Source organism: Calypte anna, chromosome 26, assembly GCF_003957555.1.
Source record: "Calypte anna isolate BGI_N300 chromosome 26, bCalAnn1_v1.p, whole genome shotgun sequence".
Lineage (NCBI taxonomy): Eukaryota > Metazoa > Chordata > Aves > Apodiformes > Trochilidae > Calypte > Calypte anna.
In genome coordinates, this window is record NC_044271.1 from 2,813,744 (window position 1) to 2,828,743 (window position 15,000).

General features: G+C 52.9%; 2 protein-coding genes across 3 annotated transcripts; both read left to right on the forward strand.

The window, feature by feature from the left end:
• The first annotated feature begins 6,543 nt into the window (after positions 1-6,543).
• AVPR1B (arginine vasopressin receptor 1B) lies at positions 6,544-8,356 on the forward strand. The gene is made up of 2 exons (XM_030465540.1): positions 6,544-7,516; positions 8,049-8,356. Exons 1-2 carry the CDS (start codon positions 6,544-6,546, stop codon positions 8,354-8,356), a joined length of 1,281 nt encoding a protein of 426 aa, XP_030321400.1.
• Positions 8,357-10,257: 1,901 nt separating this feature from the next.
• Positions 10,258-14,512, forward strand: CTSE (cathepsin E). 2 transcript variants are annotated; one of them, XM_008500704.2, is made up of 9 exons: positions 10,258-10,400; positions 11,121-11,277; positions 11,929-12,046; positions 12,829-12,947; positions 13,043-13,242; positions 13,485-13,607; positions 13,689-13,830; positions 13,926-14,024; positions 14,210-14,512. In XM_008500704.2, exons 1-9 carry the CDS (start codon positions 10,333-10,335, stop codon positions 14,372-14,374), a joined length of 1,191 nt encoding a protein of 396 aa, XP_008498926.2. In that variant the 5' UTR covers positions 10,258-10,332; the 3' UTR covers positions 14,375-14,512. The 2 variants fall into 2 exon arrangements, with proteins under 2 accessions (XP_008498926.2, XP_030321326.1); XM_030465466.1 differs by lacking the exons at positions 11,929-12,046; positions 12,829-12,947.
• The last annotated feature ends 488 nt before the right edge of the window (positions 14,513-15,000 follow it).

The window sequence follows — 15,000 nt, forward strand, 5'->3', positions numbered from 1 at the left end:
CCCAACAGTGCAATTCTCCCAGAAACACCCAAATCACCACTCCCAGCTCTTCCTTTCCACACGAGCTGCGGCTGAACCTCTCCTGAGGTCATTCCCCGTTAGCAAAATACGGAATGAGGAGGAAAAGAAAAGCTGCAGAGTCTCAGAAACGGCTCCATTCAAGCGTTTCCTTCTGGTTAGGCTTTTGATTTGACTTTACAAACCTTTTTGCAGCTGTGTTTTGACTTTTGGTGAAGAGCAGATTTTCCATAGCCACAAACAGCTACAAAATACCATGACTGCCACTACCTCCCCTTCCCTGGCCAGACCAAGACAATCCCTGGAGAATATGATGACTGGGACTTGGTTTCCCATTGGCAAAACTCTCCTCTTGGAATTTGTGCTGAAGTTCAGCACATATTTATCAGTCTGGTTTCCCTCAGAAGTGCCATCAAGTGAATATGAGGTAGTAGAAAGCCATTTAAACCTAACTAACTCACTCCTTACCTATTCCAAACTATCAAGAAGAAAGGAAGCAGCTATTGGGGGTCATGCAGGGATAACCCCTTAGCAGGGGTAATCGTGGGCATCAGGATTTCAGAACACCCCAAAACAGTGATCACAATTTAATGAGCTTTGATTTAGCTTTGCATCCACTCTGAAGCACTCTGAGCTTTTCAGGAAACCAGAATCCTCCAGCATCCTGTGGGATCAAGGACTTCAAACAGCCTTTCCCCATCACAGTTCTACTCCCTTTCTTTCTGTCCCCTTCTCTCCCTCCATCCCACTGGGAATCTGAGAGGAGAAAAAGGCAATAACCCAACGCCCTCAGGTGTCAGAAAGGTTTTGCTGAGTGTCAGGGTGACTGCTTGACCTTATCCTAAATTTCCCAGACTGGACTGATCATTGCTGCTGCTTGGCAGGAAGGTGACAAACTGTCCCCAGGGTCACCCTGTGCTGGCAAACACTCCTTGGCTCTTCAGGATTTGTTTTGTGTCTAACCCACCTCTCACTTCCCTCCAGCCAGTCCCAGAAAAGCAAAACTCTTGAGTTCATTCAGATTTCCCCCATTAACAACCAACCTGCCTGAAGCAGAGCAAAACCAAGCAAATGAGGCAAAGAATGAGGTTTGCAGAGTCAGGTCCCAGTCATGAACATTTATGTAGCATTTAAACATTTCCCAACACTGCCATTGCAGTTCTCTCTGGGGACAGATTCTGCTGCTGCTCCACTTGTCTCCAGGCTGAGGTTCAGTACAAAACAACAATAAAACTCACAGTTTAACCTAAAAAGGTCTCCCCACAGCACACACTTTGCTGGAACTTATTAACCAGCTCCCAGCTTGTTCCCTGAATAATCAGTTTGTACCTCAAAGTCCCCACCATCAGACAGAGCTCAATGACAGTGTGAAATTCATTCATTCATGTATAAAATTAATGGGTTTGGGGACAGGACAGGGCATATTTGGGATATCAGTGGAGTGGGGTTGCCCAGGGGACACCTCGTGCTCTTCTGTCCTGACCCTGGTCCTGCAGGAGTGGGGGCTGAGAAGCAAAGTGCTCAGGAAAATTGCCCCTGAGTGGAGCAAAAGGCTGAGTTTGCTGCCCTGAAAGGCAGAGGGGCTGCTCCCACACCTAGCATCAATATAATCATAAGAAATAAATGAAATAATCAATGAATTAAAAACTCCCTCAAAACTGCTGCTCTGCTCTCCACCTGGGGATGCCCAAGGCACCTGCAGAGATGTCTCAGGGCCTGATTTCCCAAGGGGTTGTCAGTTTAATTTAGAGTTTGTTGAGCCCCCAGCCCAGCTGCTGGGACCATCAGGAGATTCAGTTCCACACCCATCACCAGGAGGGACAACAGCATCTGGCTCACCCCCTGGCACAGGGATGAGCTGTCCCTGTCCCTCTCAGCTCCGGTTTCCTTCTAGGTTAATCCTTTCCCAATTAGTTTTTGGGGACACAGGCCTCGATTTAATTAAAGTCTCACCACCAATCGAGGAGCCCCCGGACCCGCGGGGCACCAGGAGCAGGTTGGAGGCTGAGCTCAGGGGTTTAGCATCATCTTCACATTTCAACTTAATCCAACAGTTACTTAGCTGTAAATCCATCCCTCCCCCGGGCTCTGCCTGCTCTCACCTCGGTGTGACAGGCTGGGATTTGATGGGAATGGGCAAAAAATGATCTGCAAGGAGAGGCAGCAGCCCCAGGACACAGCTGGGCTGGAAATCATCTCCTTTTGGTGCTCCTAATAAAACCTCCTTAGCTCAAACCAGGCACAGACCCCAGACACAAACCAGTCCAGGGCTTTGGAAGCCCCCACCTCACAGGGAACCAACAGGACTGTGAGCACAGCTCTCTCTCTTTTTTTTTTTTTTTTTTTTTTTTTTTTTTTTTTTTTTTTTTTTGTGGGGGTGGGAGTCTTGGGGGGGGGTTGGGGTTTTTTGTTTGGTTGGGTTTGTTTTGTTTTGTTTTGCCAAGCCAACCACCTCACAAAACCCCAAGGATCTGTCCCTCCCACCCCTCACCTCTGGTTCCCACGCTCACCCACTGGTGCAGCCCCCAGGGGGGTGAGCAGAAGGGTGCAGCACACACACAACGTCCTCATTCCCCTACAGAAACCCTACAGGAAAATAACCCCTCCATGCTTGCCCTGCACGTTATTTGGTTCATTTCTAGGCAGGGAGATAACAGGAAGGGAAGTGAAGACACCCCTTGATTCCAGGCTGTGGTTTCCCCCTCTCACTCCAGACTCTGATCATAAAGTGATAAATCCATTCCAGCCACAAACACCGGGCCCCAGATCAGCTGAAGTGTGAGTGATAAATCTGTGCAGTTTGGCAGGTTCCAAAATGTCCAAAATGTCCTTTCACATCTGTCGTGCAAATGCACAGGGAAACAGCTCTCAGGAGATGCCTCAGGAGCACCATGCAGGGAGGGAAGAGGCAAAGTCATCGGCTGGTAACACTAAACCAACTTCTTAGGAGGCACTCAGACTGCCCCAGACTTACCCAAACCTGCAGCTGAAATAAACCCTCCCATTTATCATCAGTTTTTCCCCAGTCTGTTGCCTTGGTGGGACCAGTTAACCAGCCTGGCTGTCCACACCAGAGCTAAAAGACATAGAGTTGCCCCACAGCAGCCTGGCAGGAGGAGATAAGAAAAAGCCATTTGTTTCTAAGGCTTGAAAGATCATTTTGCTTTTTTAAAAAATTATTATTATTATATTATTATTATTATTTATTTTAAGGTTGTGGATGTGCCGTGCCTGGGTTTTAAATCCTAGTGAAGCAAAACAGCAGAACAGCAAAAGGAGATGAGGGAGTGGGAAGGAAATTGCAGCATTTCACAGCTACCAAAACCTCTAAACATCCCTGGCTCTTTAGCTGTAAGGATGATAAACAAGTAATTTGGTACCTCCAAATTTGGTGCCTGGAGTCTCAATTTTCCCTCTGGCAGTCGCCTCTCCTCCACACAAATGGGTCAGAAAAGACACAGCAAAGCAGCAAGGAAAAAGTTAAGTGTATAACAGAATTATCAACTGCAATAACACCCCAGGACTGGATTTATTTTATCCCACGGAAATCCCCTGGAGCTCTTCACCAGCCCCTGCCAGGGATGGAGGTGGACTCAGCCCCCTTGGGTGCAGGTTGAGGGGGACACTCATGTTCCTGGGGATGGTTTGGGGAGACTCAGGGTGTTTGGGTGGGCAGAGCTACCCCCTAAAAAAAAAAAAAAAAAAAGCACGAAAAAGACAAAGGCAGGGATGCTGCAAGGGCTGAGCCAAACTCAGAGTTTGGAGGCAGCATCCCTGGGGACAGCAGCTCAGCCACCCAAGTTTATCTTGAAGGGAGTGTTTGTAAGCAGGGGTACTTTAAAGTTTAGTTCTTCGGTGCAACACTGTCAGCTTTTGTTGTTCTGCTTGCCAATTTTCACAGCTTCAAATGGTTTTTCCATTAAAATCCAAAGTGCTGGCTCTGCCTGGCAGTGTGCAGGCACCGCTTTGGGGCAGTTCCCACGTGCTTTGCATATTTATTTCTGCACCCAGACATGCTCTCTGATACTGAGCAGCATCAGAGGGCTTAATAGGATGGAAAAAACCCAAATCTGAACGAGGGAAAGAGGGGGAGGAAAAGGGGGGACTGACTGACACATCTGGATTATAATTACCTTAAAATTAGAGCAGCTCCTGACTTCAGCTCTCAAAGCTGCAGGAAGCCAGTGCTGCCCAGTTACCAGCAGAGCTTTCCCTCTCTAAAGGGTAAAGTCACAGGCAAATGTTTGGCCTGATGTCCATTTAGGGCCAGGTTGATATTTTGGGGCATTTCACGTGGTTTCAGGGCTGTGCTGATACCTTTCCAGGAGCAGCTGCCACCCCAGCCCCTGCTCAGTGCCCACAGAGAAGAGAGATTTGGTTCCCCAATAAAACAAACCCCACAAGGTCACATCTCTGACAACTCTGCACCAACTTTGCAGGCAGCAAGAATCCAATCCCATCAAATTCCCAGCTCCCAATCACCCCAAGTCTGAGAAAAGCAAAGGCCAAGCCTACTTGGAGTTAGGTCAATGGCAAGAGCCAGCTTGGCTTCCACAGAGCCTGAAGTCTTGAAGAAGTGGAAAATCTCAGCAGTTTCTATTTTCAGGAGGTGGAAGTCATTCCTGGCTTCATTTTGACAGGGAGTTGGCATTAAACACAGCATTAGATACCAGGAACTCCCAGCCCTCCCATTCCTGCCCCCAGCCTGGCCAAGCAGATGATCCCAGAGCAGTTGGAACATCATTAATTTTATAGCATCTGAACCAGCTCAAAAAATGAGCCACATCTTGCTGTTTCCTGCCCTGAACCACAAAAAGCATTTCAGTGATTAAATGTTACAGACAGACCAAGCATGCTCTGTGCTGTCAGCAATCAAAGCTCAGCACCATCAAATGCCACAAATAGAACATTGGTGTTGAAAAGGGAGCCAAAGCAGCATGGAAATTCGAGGCAATAAGTTTTATTTATTTTTCTTCACCAGTTACTGGGCCGAGTGATTCAGCAATCACAAAACCTTCCCCCCCCTGTGTTCTCCAGTAAAGGGGAACAGGATGCAATTCCTGTGCTGATAGAAACAGCATTTTATCTGTTATGCTTCATGGTGCGTTGATGCTAAGCTGCCAAAAATTAGCTACATAACACACTCTCACCTTGACAAATCAAATGTTAAGAGCTTAAAAATCCAGTGCCATGGTTCCAGACCCCAGCATCACCCCCAGAGGGTAGGGAGGAAACACAGAGCTTGCAACAACAGTTTTTGAAGTGTCTCAGGGCTCAGGTCACCCTGGGACAGCAACAACCAGAACCACAGAGCCCTGAGGGTTGCTGCACATGTGTCCCAGCTCATACAAATGGCAGCACAAAAAGATACATTATCAAAAAAAAAAACAACAACCCCCCCCCCCCCAAAAAAAAAAAACCACCACACCCCTCACACATACAAAAAAACCAAAAAAACAAAAAACAAAAAAAAACCCAGAAAAAACCCCAAAACAAAACCACAAAATAACACAAAAGAAACCCACCAGCAGCAGCATCCTCCTTCCCCTGCAGCACCTCCAACCTCTGCTCCCCCAGGGCTGGCTCATGGGAAACACCTGAAATAGGTGTGGGTGAGCTGGGCTGGGCAGAGGAAAGTGTAAGAGCTGTAACTCCCAAGGAATTGCTCCCAAATTAAAGTGGTGCCAGCAAAAGCTGAGTTTTGCCTCCCAACACTTTAAAGATCCCTTTTTTCTCATCTCAATTTCCTAGGCCTTTGTAGGTTGGTTTTTAGTTGGTTGGTTGGTTTGTTTTGCAGTGCCCTCCATTAATCTTCCAGAAAACCACTCATCTGATTCACAAACAGAATATTCCATTATTCCCTGCAATATTCCCTGTCTGTCATTCCAGCCCCTCAGCCAGGCACCCTTCTGCCATGGGCACTTTATATCCACAGTTTCTCTTAGGAGGATGAATGTCTTAATTAGGTACAAACTGCGCTAATTTCTGGTGATTAGGGGGGATCTGCAAACCTTTAGTCAGCAGACTTCTTGGGAACAACTTCCCTGGGATATCCCGGCCGGAGCAGCCCCTGCAAGCCATCCCCTTCCCCCCTCCATTTCCCAGCAGGGGGGGAGAGAGAGGGGAGATCCAAGATGGAGCAGTCCAGGGAAAAAAAAAACAAAAAAAACCAGGGTTTTGGGATCGCTCTGTGAAGACAAAGAGAAAGATCAGGGGCTGAACCAGGGGTTCTTGCACCTCTTGGCTCATCGGGAATATTTGCAGAGATCGCAGCCCAGCCAGAGAGGGGAATGAATGAGTGAATGGCAGCCGGGAGTGATGCTGAGCTGTGCAAGGGAGAGGGGGTGACAATCAGAGGAGGTGACAACCTGAGGAGGTGGCAACGCGCCTCCAGGGTGGGGACCGCAGGAGGAGGCACGTCCTGCCCCCGGGCTCAGGACAGCCCCGAGGAGGCACGGAAGGGCTGCACAAAGGTGTCAGGGACAAGGGTGGAGCTGCCTGTGCTCCTGCAGGCATCCCGAAGGGATGGAGCCAATCCAGGGTTGGAACAGCACCCAGCACCGCCGGGCAGGGCACAGCCCGGGGTTGCTGAGCCCCCAGACCCTGGCCGGGGACCCCAGCCTCCTGCACAGCCGGGATGAGGAGCTGGCTAAGGCAGAGGTGGGGGTGCTGGCCACCATCCTGGCTGTAGCCACGGTGGGCAACGTGGGGGTGGTGCTGGCCGTGTCCCGGCTGAGGAGGAAGATGAGCAGGATGCATCTCTTCATCCTGCACCTGGGACTGACCGACCTGGGGGTTGCCCTCTTCCAGGTGCTGCCGCAGATGATCTGGGAGGTGACGTTCCGCTTCCTGGGGCCCGACCCGCTCTGCAGGGCGGTCAAGTACCTGCAGGTGCTCAGCATGTTCGCCTCCACCTACATGCTGATCGGCATGACTCTGGATCGCTACCTGGCCGTCTGCCACCCCCTGCGAAGCCTGCGGCAGCCCAGCCGCCAAGCCTACCTGATGATCGGGGCTACCTGGCTGCTCAGCTCCCTGCTCAGCCTGCCCCAGATCTTCATCTTCTCCCTGCGGGAGGTCCGGCAAGGTTCGGGGGTGCTGGATTGCTGGGCAGATTTCGGGTACCCCTGGGGAGCCCGAGCATACATCACCTGGACCGCCCTGTGCATCTTCATCCTGCCCGTTGCTGTCCTCACCGTCTGCTACGGCCTCATCTGCTACGAGATCTGCAAGAACCTCAAGGGCAAGACCCAGAGCGGTGCCCCCAGCACTGGGGGGTCCATAGGAGCTGTCCCCCCAGGTCCCTGCCCCTCAGAGAAGGGGGGACAGTGCCCCAGCGAGCAGCCCTCCCGGGTGAGCAGCGTGCGCACCATCTCCCGTGCCAAGATCCGCACAGTGAAGATGACTTTTGTCATCGTGGTGGCTTATGTTGCCTGCTGGGCACCCTTCTTCAGCGTGCAGATGTGGTCAGTGTGGGATGAGGATGCTCCTGATGATGGTGAGTAAGGGGTGGGGGTGCTGGGCTGCACCCCAGAGCAGGGCCAGGGGCAAGAGCAGGTTTATTAATTTATTATTTTAATAGCTGTAGGGAAGGCTGCAGATTCACTCCCCAGTCACAGAATCACAGAATGTTTAGGCTGGAAGAGACCTCCAAGATCATCCAGTCCAACCTTTGACCAACACCATAATGTAACTACTAACCCATGTCCTTAAGGACCAGGTCCTTTTAGATGCCTCCAGGGATGGTGACTCCATCACTGTCCTGGCCTGACTACCCTCTCAGTGAAAAAATGGTTCCTAATATCTAGCCTAAACCATCATATTTATAAAAAACCCATTTGTATTTGTCTATATATTAAAAAAATGTTTGCAGAGTATTTGCTTTCAGCAGAAAACCCACAGAAAAGCAATGGCTGCAGAGCATCACCTGGAGGGACGTGCAAAGGTGTAATGGGAACATCTTTGTCCCGTGTGTCTCATCCCTGTTCCAGCTCTCAGGGATGTTTCAGCTCTCTCCCTTGCCTCCCCAGAGTCCACCAACGTGGTTTTCACCATCACCATGCTGCTGGCCAGCCTCAGCAGCTGCTGCAATCCCTGGATTTACATGTTCTTCAGCGGGCACCTGCTCCAGGATGCTGCCCGCTGCCTCTCCTGCTGGAGAAACCCCCGGCCCGGGCTGAGGAGACAAATCTCCAGTGGCAGCCTCTGCAGCAGGAAAACCACCATCCTGAGCCACAGCCAGCAGCCTGGCCCCACCAACCTCCCCCTGCATGGGGACAGCCCCCAGGACACCGACCCCCCCTGCCAGGAGGGGCTGATTGAGTCGGGGATGCTCTGAGATGTCCCCAGGATCCCTCCTCTGCCACCAGATGTGACCCCAGGGACTCTGCCACTGCCTGGCAGAATGCTGGGGGCAGGCAGGGACTGGCAGCACCACAGGCCAAGGAGAGGGTTGAACAGAGTCCCTCTTTCCCCTCTGCATCCCCAGAGAATTCCCAACAACATTCCCAAGGCCCAGCTGGAAGTGCAGGAGCAGCAGAGCCTTTTTACCCAACTCTCAGGACAAACAGAGCTGAGCTTTGCACTGCTGTGACTCCTGAAAGAAAGAATTGAAAATCCATTTTGTTTGACTTGAAATGAACTTTCGATTTTCCTGTAAGAGTCTGGGGTTTAAAACTGGTTTAAAAACAGCTAAAGAAAGTAGAAATATATTTGCTTAACTTGACAATTTCTGAACGAAAGGTTTGGCCTCTTTATTTCTTTAATCTTCCCGTTTTAACACTGAATCTGCTGTCACGAGTTTGCAGATTATGATGATCCAATTTGGGATCTTTTCCACTAAATAAACTATTTTGCTTAAAGCATTCAGCCTGTCTGTGCTGCAGCTCATGCTCACGTTTATCTCAGAAACCAAATGCCCCTTTAGGCTGGATTTTCTGACAAGATTTTGGGGTTATAAACCATGTCCTCAGCATTCAACTTGCTGCTTTCAGCTGATCTGGCACTTGCTGCAATTGGTTTTGTTTAAGGAAATTTTATTTATTTTAAATCTCTTCTGTGAATATACAATCAGGAAGAGAAGGAAGGGGGGGGGGGGGGGGGGGGCTGGTACATCCAGCTGCAGCTTAAAAAGGAAATAAATAATAACTCTGGAGAAAAGCTACTCAGTATGAAATACCATGGCCACCAACCTGGGCATGGGAAAATGGAAAAATTGGAAAAAGCAGCTGCATCTGCCATGCCTGGAGAAACCTTTGATGAGATATTTAAACTTAATCTCCCCAGGAAGCCACAGACAAGACCCAAATCAGCCCCAGCTCCAGTCCCTGTGCCTCACCAGCCCAGGTTTTCATTTCCCAGGGCCAGGACTTAAATGAGATAAAAAGGACTAACTGGGATAAATGGAAATTCTATGAGAACACCACTAAGGGTAGAAACTCCATTAATTACCTGGACACAACTTACTGGAAAAATAACAAAAAAAAACCCAACACCTCCCAGTTCTTACCGTGTCAGGAAGGTGGAGGAGTCCAGGGAAGGACACAGCATCCGTGTCCCAGCCATGGTGGCAGCAGGAAAAGCCTCAGCTCCCCCCACTCACTTCCCCTCCATATCTGAAGGCTCTGTTTGTTCATTAGCATTTTTTATTTGCACTCACGGAGGCTTAATGAGGCAGCCATCCCGTGCTAGAGAAAAAGCAGTCACTGGGGAAATGCCCATTAGTGGCTGTAAGGCCACACATAGCTGTCCCCTCTGCAGAGCCCTGCTGCCATGGCACTGCCTGCTGCTTAAAAGGGAGAGCTGCAGATTCCTGAGCACTTCATCACTGCTAATTAATCTTTGCCTGTTAAACTTTGCCCAGCAGCTGCCTGATGCCATAAGCACATCCAGTCCCTGCATCCCCCGGCTCTCCCTGCATCCCCCCCAGCCTGGGGGTGGTTGGGGGTGAAGGAAGGAGCAAACACCCCCTGGAGCACCTGAAGCTTTTCACCAGCTGGACCACGGCATTTCCAGTGGCTCAGGGGATGGCATGAGGATGGAGACCCCATCCCTCTTCTGCTCAGGACCCTGGCTGTCCCCAAGCCCCTGCTGGGCAGGTCCTGCCTCTGCCAGCCCCTCCCGCCCATAAGATTAAACTTAACCCCGGGTGCATTTGTTCTGCCTCGCCCGGGCCGTGATTCATTTCCATGCCAAAGCCCGGTGTTGACACTGAACGGGCGTTATCTCGGGGCCGGGCACACGGCTCCTATAAGAGCAGCTCCGCAGCGCTGGCCCCGCACCCGCAGAGCCCTCGGGACCCGCACTGCTGCTGCCATGAACCTCCTCCTCCTCCTCCTCCTCCTTCCTGTCCTTTCTCTCTCCCTGGCCAGGGGGTTGAAAAGGTAAGAGGGTCCCTGGGGTGCTCTCCGGGCTCTCGGAGGGGCTTTCCCCTCACCCCACCCTCCCCCCCGGGTCCTGCCAGTGAAGGATGGGCTGAGCTGGGCTCCCAGCACCAGCACGGGATGAGTGGGGACCGAGTGGGCACCACGTGGGGGCAGTGGGACAGTACAGGGACCACGCAGGACCACACAGAACCCTACATGGACCATGCAGGGATCATGCAAGGACCACACAGGGACTGTGCAGGGCCCATGGATGGACCACACAGGGACCATGTGGGGACCACACAGACGCCATGTGGGGACATTTGGGAACCATGTGGGAACCAAGAAGGGATCTTGTGTGGCTTCCTTGGTTCACTCCCATCAGACCATCAGCTCCACAGCCACCTCCACCCCTCTGGATGGAGATGCAGTGGGGTCTGCAGGGTGAGCTGGCTCTGCAGACAAATGGGGCAGAAAACACTGGTGTGAAGTCCCCTCAGGCTGGGCACAGGGTGGTCGTGCCAGCCAGAGCTGTGCTGGGGGGCTCTCTGGCAGGTTTTGCCCTTGATTTGCTGACTCCCAAACCAAGTGAAACATCCCACATCTCACTGTGCCTGTGGAGAAGCAGGGTCCAGCATCCCTGCACTGGGACCCTCAGGGTGGTTGTAAGGTGGTGATGTGGGGACATCAGCAGCACCCATGACCCTGAGCAAGTGACCAGGACCCTTGTTGTCCCAGGGTGACCCTGACACGGCACCGGTCCCTGCGGCAGCTGCTGCGGGATCGGGGGCAGCTCTCCCGCTTCTGGCAATCCTACCAGCTGGACAGGCTGCGGGACAGAGAGGTCTGCACCATCTTCACCCAGGCCAACGAGCCCCTCATCAACTACCTGGATGTAAGCATGGTGACACCCGGGGCTGGGGGTGTGGAGTCCCAAAAACCCGACCTGCTGGGAGGAGTCCCTGCCCATGGCAGAGGGGTTGGAACTGAATGATCTTAAATGTCCCTTCCGACCTGGGAAATTCTATGATTTTAATATGCTGCAAACAGCCCCCAAACACGTTATTTGCATGAGCAGCACACAATTATCCTCATTAAACCCCTGCCTGCTAATGGAGCACGGCAGTGCCCCGGCATGCCAGGGCTCTCTGCCTGCCTGCTCCTGCCTGCTCCTTTGTTCCAGGAGAGGGAACAGGGAGAGGGATTTCCTCATCAGCTAACACACATCTCACACATCAGAGCAGATCCCACCACAGAGCAGCCAGAGGATGCTGGGCTCGTGTCCCCAAACCCCCCACTGATGAGGGTCCCCTCAGAGCCCAACTTTCCCCAGGAGCTCAGAATGTAAAGGATGGTGCCTGCAGCCACCTCCTGCCTTTTGTTCTCACCGTGCCTTGTTCCTTAAATATTTGGCTCTTCGTATCACCTGGCACCATGTGGCCCTGACAGATCAAAGAGTGCCCGGGTGCCAGCCACCCCCTGCACCCACTCCCCTCACCCAGGTTTTCTTGGCATGCTGAGGGCTGACAGCTCTGCTCTTTGGCAGATTGAGTATTTCGGGCAGATTTCCATTGGGACTCCCCCCCAGAACTTCACTGTGGTGTTTGACACGGGCTCCTCCAACCTCTGGGTGCCATCAGTCTACTGCATCAGCAGAGCCTGTGGTGAGTAGGTGCTCCCCAGCTGGCTGTGTCCCCCTGGACATCTCTGTTGGGACCTTGGGTGACACCCCTGGGCTGTGGGGTCACCAGCATGCCCAGCCCAAGGACCTTGGAGGAACCTCCCCAAGCCCTCCAAGGCACACACAGAAACCCCAAATCTGGGGCAAGAGGGGCTTTGTTTGCTTGGGAGAGGGCAGGAATCACAGCACCAGCACCATCAGCACCCCAGGGGAGGTACCAGATGTGCTCTTGAGGCTGTTCTTGTGTGAGAACCTTCAAACAAAGAAGCAAAGATGACAGCACAGAGCACAGATCCCCAGCAAGGGGCTGGGTGGCAGGAACCAGGCAGGCACAGAGGCTCCAGGCTGGCTGCTGGGGCTTGGCAGGGGACAAACGTGGAGATGTCAGTGATGAGCTGACCCTGTGAGCCCATCCTTGGGACCTGGAGCATCTCTGAGCAGCCCCAGGGCTCCTCAGGTGCTTCTGCAGAGCCCAGGGTGGGCTGGGGAAAAGAGCTGGCTCAGCAGAGCTGATCCTCAGGTCTGGGAAAATATGATGGGAGTGAATCCTGCACCCCTCAGCACACTTGGCACCCTGCAGGCAGGTTGAAGGGGGGTGGGTTTTATCCCTCCAAAAACCAGCACAGCCCTGGGCTGGTGAGCAGCCCTTTCCCTCAGCATTGTGCCCGTGATTCAGGCACTGTGGTGATGCCACTTTGCCACAGGTTTGCTCCAGGAATGTGCTCACCAGCAGCATCCCTGGTGAGCTCCCATCTCCTCCCCCAGCTGCACACTCCAAGTTCCATCCCTCCCAGTCCAGCACCTACCAGGTGATAGGAACCCCCTTCTCCATCCAGTATGGCACCGGCAGCTTGACGGGGGTCATCGGGTCTGACCAAGTAACCGTGAGTCACCTCTGCTCCCTCCTGCTCTGGAAAATGCTCCTGGGATTTGCCTCCAGCCTCAGCATCCCCAAGGAGCCTCCTCCTCCTCTCTACAGATCGATGGCCTCACTGTCACCAACCAGGAGTTTGCAGAGAGCATCAGTGAGCCAGGAAGAGCCTTCCTGGACGTGGGGTTTGATGGGGTCCTGGGGCTGGCTTACCCCTCACTCTCTGTGGGGGGGATCACCCCTGTCTTTGACAACATGATAGCCCAAAACCTGGTGGAGCTGCCCATGTTCTCCGTCTACATGAGCAGGTATGGACACGGCTCTACTCTGGGGAGTTGCTTAGGCTCAGGCATTGCTTCTAAGGGCAGCTAAAATGATGTTTTACTGGGGTGGTGAAGGGAGTTTTTTGGTCCTGTGTCCAGCACCACAGAGCTCAGCCCAAAGGCAATGACCCCCAGTGTTTGTGGGTAGAAATCCACTGCAAAATGTGATGGGCAAAATATAATGGGAGAAAATCCCTCATGTGTCCTCCTCCTCCTCCTCCCTCCAGGAACTCTGAATCCTCCCTGGGAGGGGAGGTGCTTTTTGGTGGCTTTGACCCCTCCCGCTTCACAGGGACCCTGAACTGGGTGCCAGTCACCAAGCGAGGGTACTGGCAGATCCAGCTGGACAAGTGAGTGCTGCTGGAGAGGGCTGGGCTGGGCTGGAGGAGCAGGAAAAGTCCCTTCTGCTCCTTTTCTCTTTCCTCCTTCAGCATCCAGCTGGATGGGACAGTGGCTTTCTGTGCCACTGGCTGCCAGGCCATCGTGGACACCGGGACATCGCTCATCACCGGCCCCAGCAAGGAGGTGAAAAAACTGCAAAACTATATTGGTGCCACTCCTGTGGATGGAGAGGTGAGAGAAAGGGGTGGGGAGAGGAGAGGGCAAAACCCTGGGACCCCCACCCCAAAGATCACCCCCCAGTCCTGAGCCACGTGGCTGCTTTGCAGTGCACCGTGGACTGCAACAACCTCAGCGAGATGCCCGACATCACCTTCACCATCCAGGGGCTCCCCTACACACTCAGTGCCCAGGATTACACCCTCATGGTATGGCTGTGGCCCCACCACCCCCAGTTCCCCATGGCTCTGGAGGCTGAGGTGGCCTAGAAGCAGACTGGGAGTTGAGCCACGTGTCCCAGTGGGTGACAAACCCCACTGTCACCACTCCCACGTGGCACCATGTGCTCCAGGCTCTTGGGTTCCTCCCCAGCTTCCCACTTCTCCATCCCCAGGAGTACAGTGATGGCATGACTTTCTGCAGCAGTGGCTTCCAAGGGATGGACATCCCCCCTCCCACCGGGCCCCTCTGGATCTTGGGTGATGTTTTTATCCGTCAGTTTTACTCCGTCTTTGACCGTGGAAACAACAGGGTGGGCTTGGCCCCTGCTGCCCATTAGGGGCTGAGGCACCCAGGAGGGGATGAAGGCTGCATCAGCATCCCTGAGGGGGATGAAGACCCCCTGGGGGCTGCAGCCAAAGAGCTCAGCAGGAGCTCACTTCACCAGGAAATCATTTCATGAGTGAATGTGGGGAAAAACGTCTGGAGCAGCTCTGTGATCTGCTTTTTCAATAAAAGTTTGGATACAACAAAATCTTCCATGCTCAGCTTGCAATTAGCACAGCAGCAACCCTGCAGATCTCATCTAGGTTGCACTGGGGTGGGAAATCCTCTTTCCCTGGATCTTGCCCTCCTCCCATCCAGCTAAAACCCCAGTGCACCCAACCTGCATGCTGGGGTTACTGGTGTTTCCCTGCTCCAGAGGGAGCCTTGGCAGGAGATGCTCCTGCTCCTGGACAGCATTGGATCTGGGAAGTTGGGCTCTGGGGTCCTTTGCTGGGATTTCCACAGAGGCAGAAGATGACACTTGGCCCAGGTAGAGCAGAAAGTCCTGGGAGGTGGCTGTGGAAATCCCCAAGGTCCCCAAGGTCCCCAAGGCTGTGGGCAGGGGCTGGGGAGCAGCCAGTTCACTGGAAAGATGTTCTGCCTCAGCAAACTGGGCTGATGATGCCCTTAGATGAGAAG

Excerpts from the sequence above, each read along its gene's own strand:
- AVPR1B (XM_030465540.1), top strand. The coding sequence starts at position 6,544 with ATGGAGCCAATCCAGGGTTGGAACAGCACCCAGCACCGCCGGGCAGGG. Across the intron at positions 7,517-8,048 it reads TGAGGATGCTCCTGATGATG|AGTCCACCAACGTGGTTTTC; the intron begins GTGAGTAAGGGG and ends TTGCCTCCCCAG.
- CTSE (XM_008500704.2), top strand. The coding sequence starts at position 10,333 with ATGAACCTCCTCCTCCTCCTCCTCCTCCTTCCTGTCCTTTCTCTCTCC. Across the intron at positions 13,243-13,484 it reads TTCTCCGTCTACATGAGCAG|GAACTCTGAATCCTCCCTGG; the intron begins GTATGGACACGG and ends TCCTCCCTCCAG. Across the intron at positions 13,608-13,688 it reads TGGCAGATCCAGCTGGACAA|CATCCAGCTGGATGGGACAG; the intron begins GTGAGTGCTGCT and ends TTCCTCCTTCAG.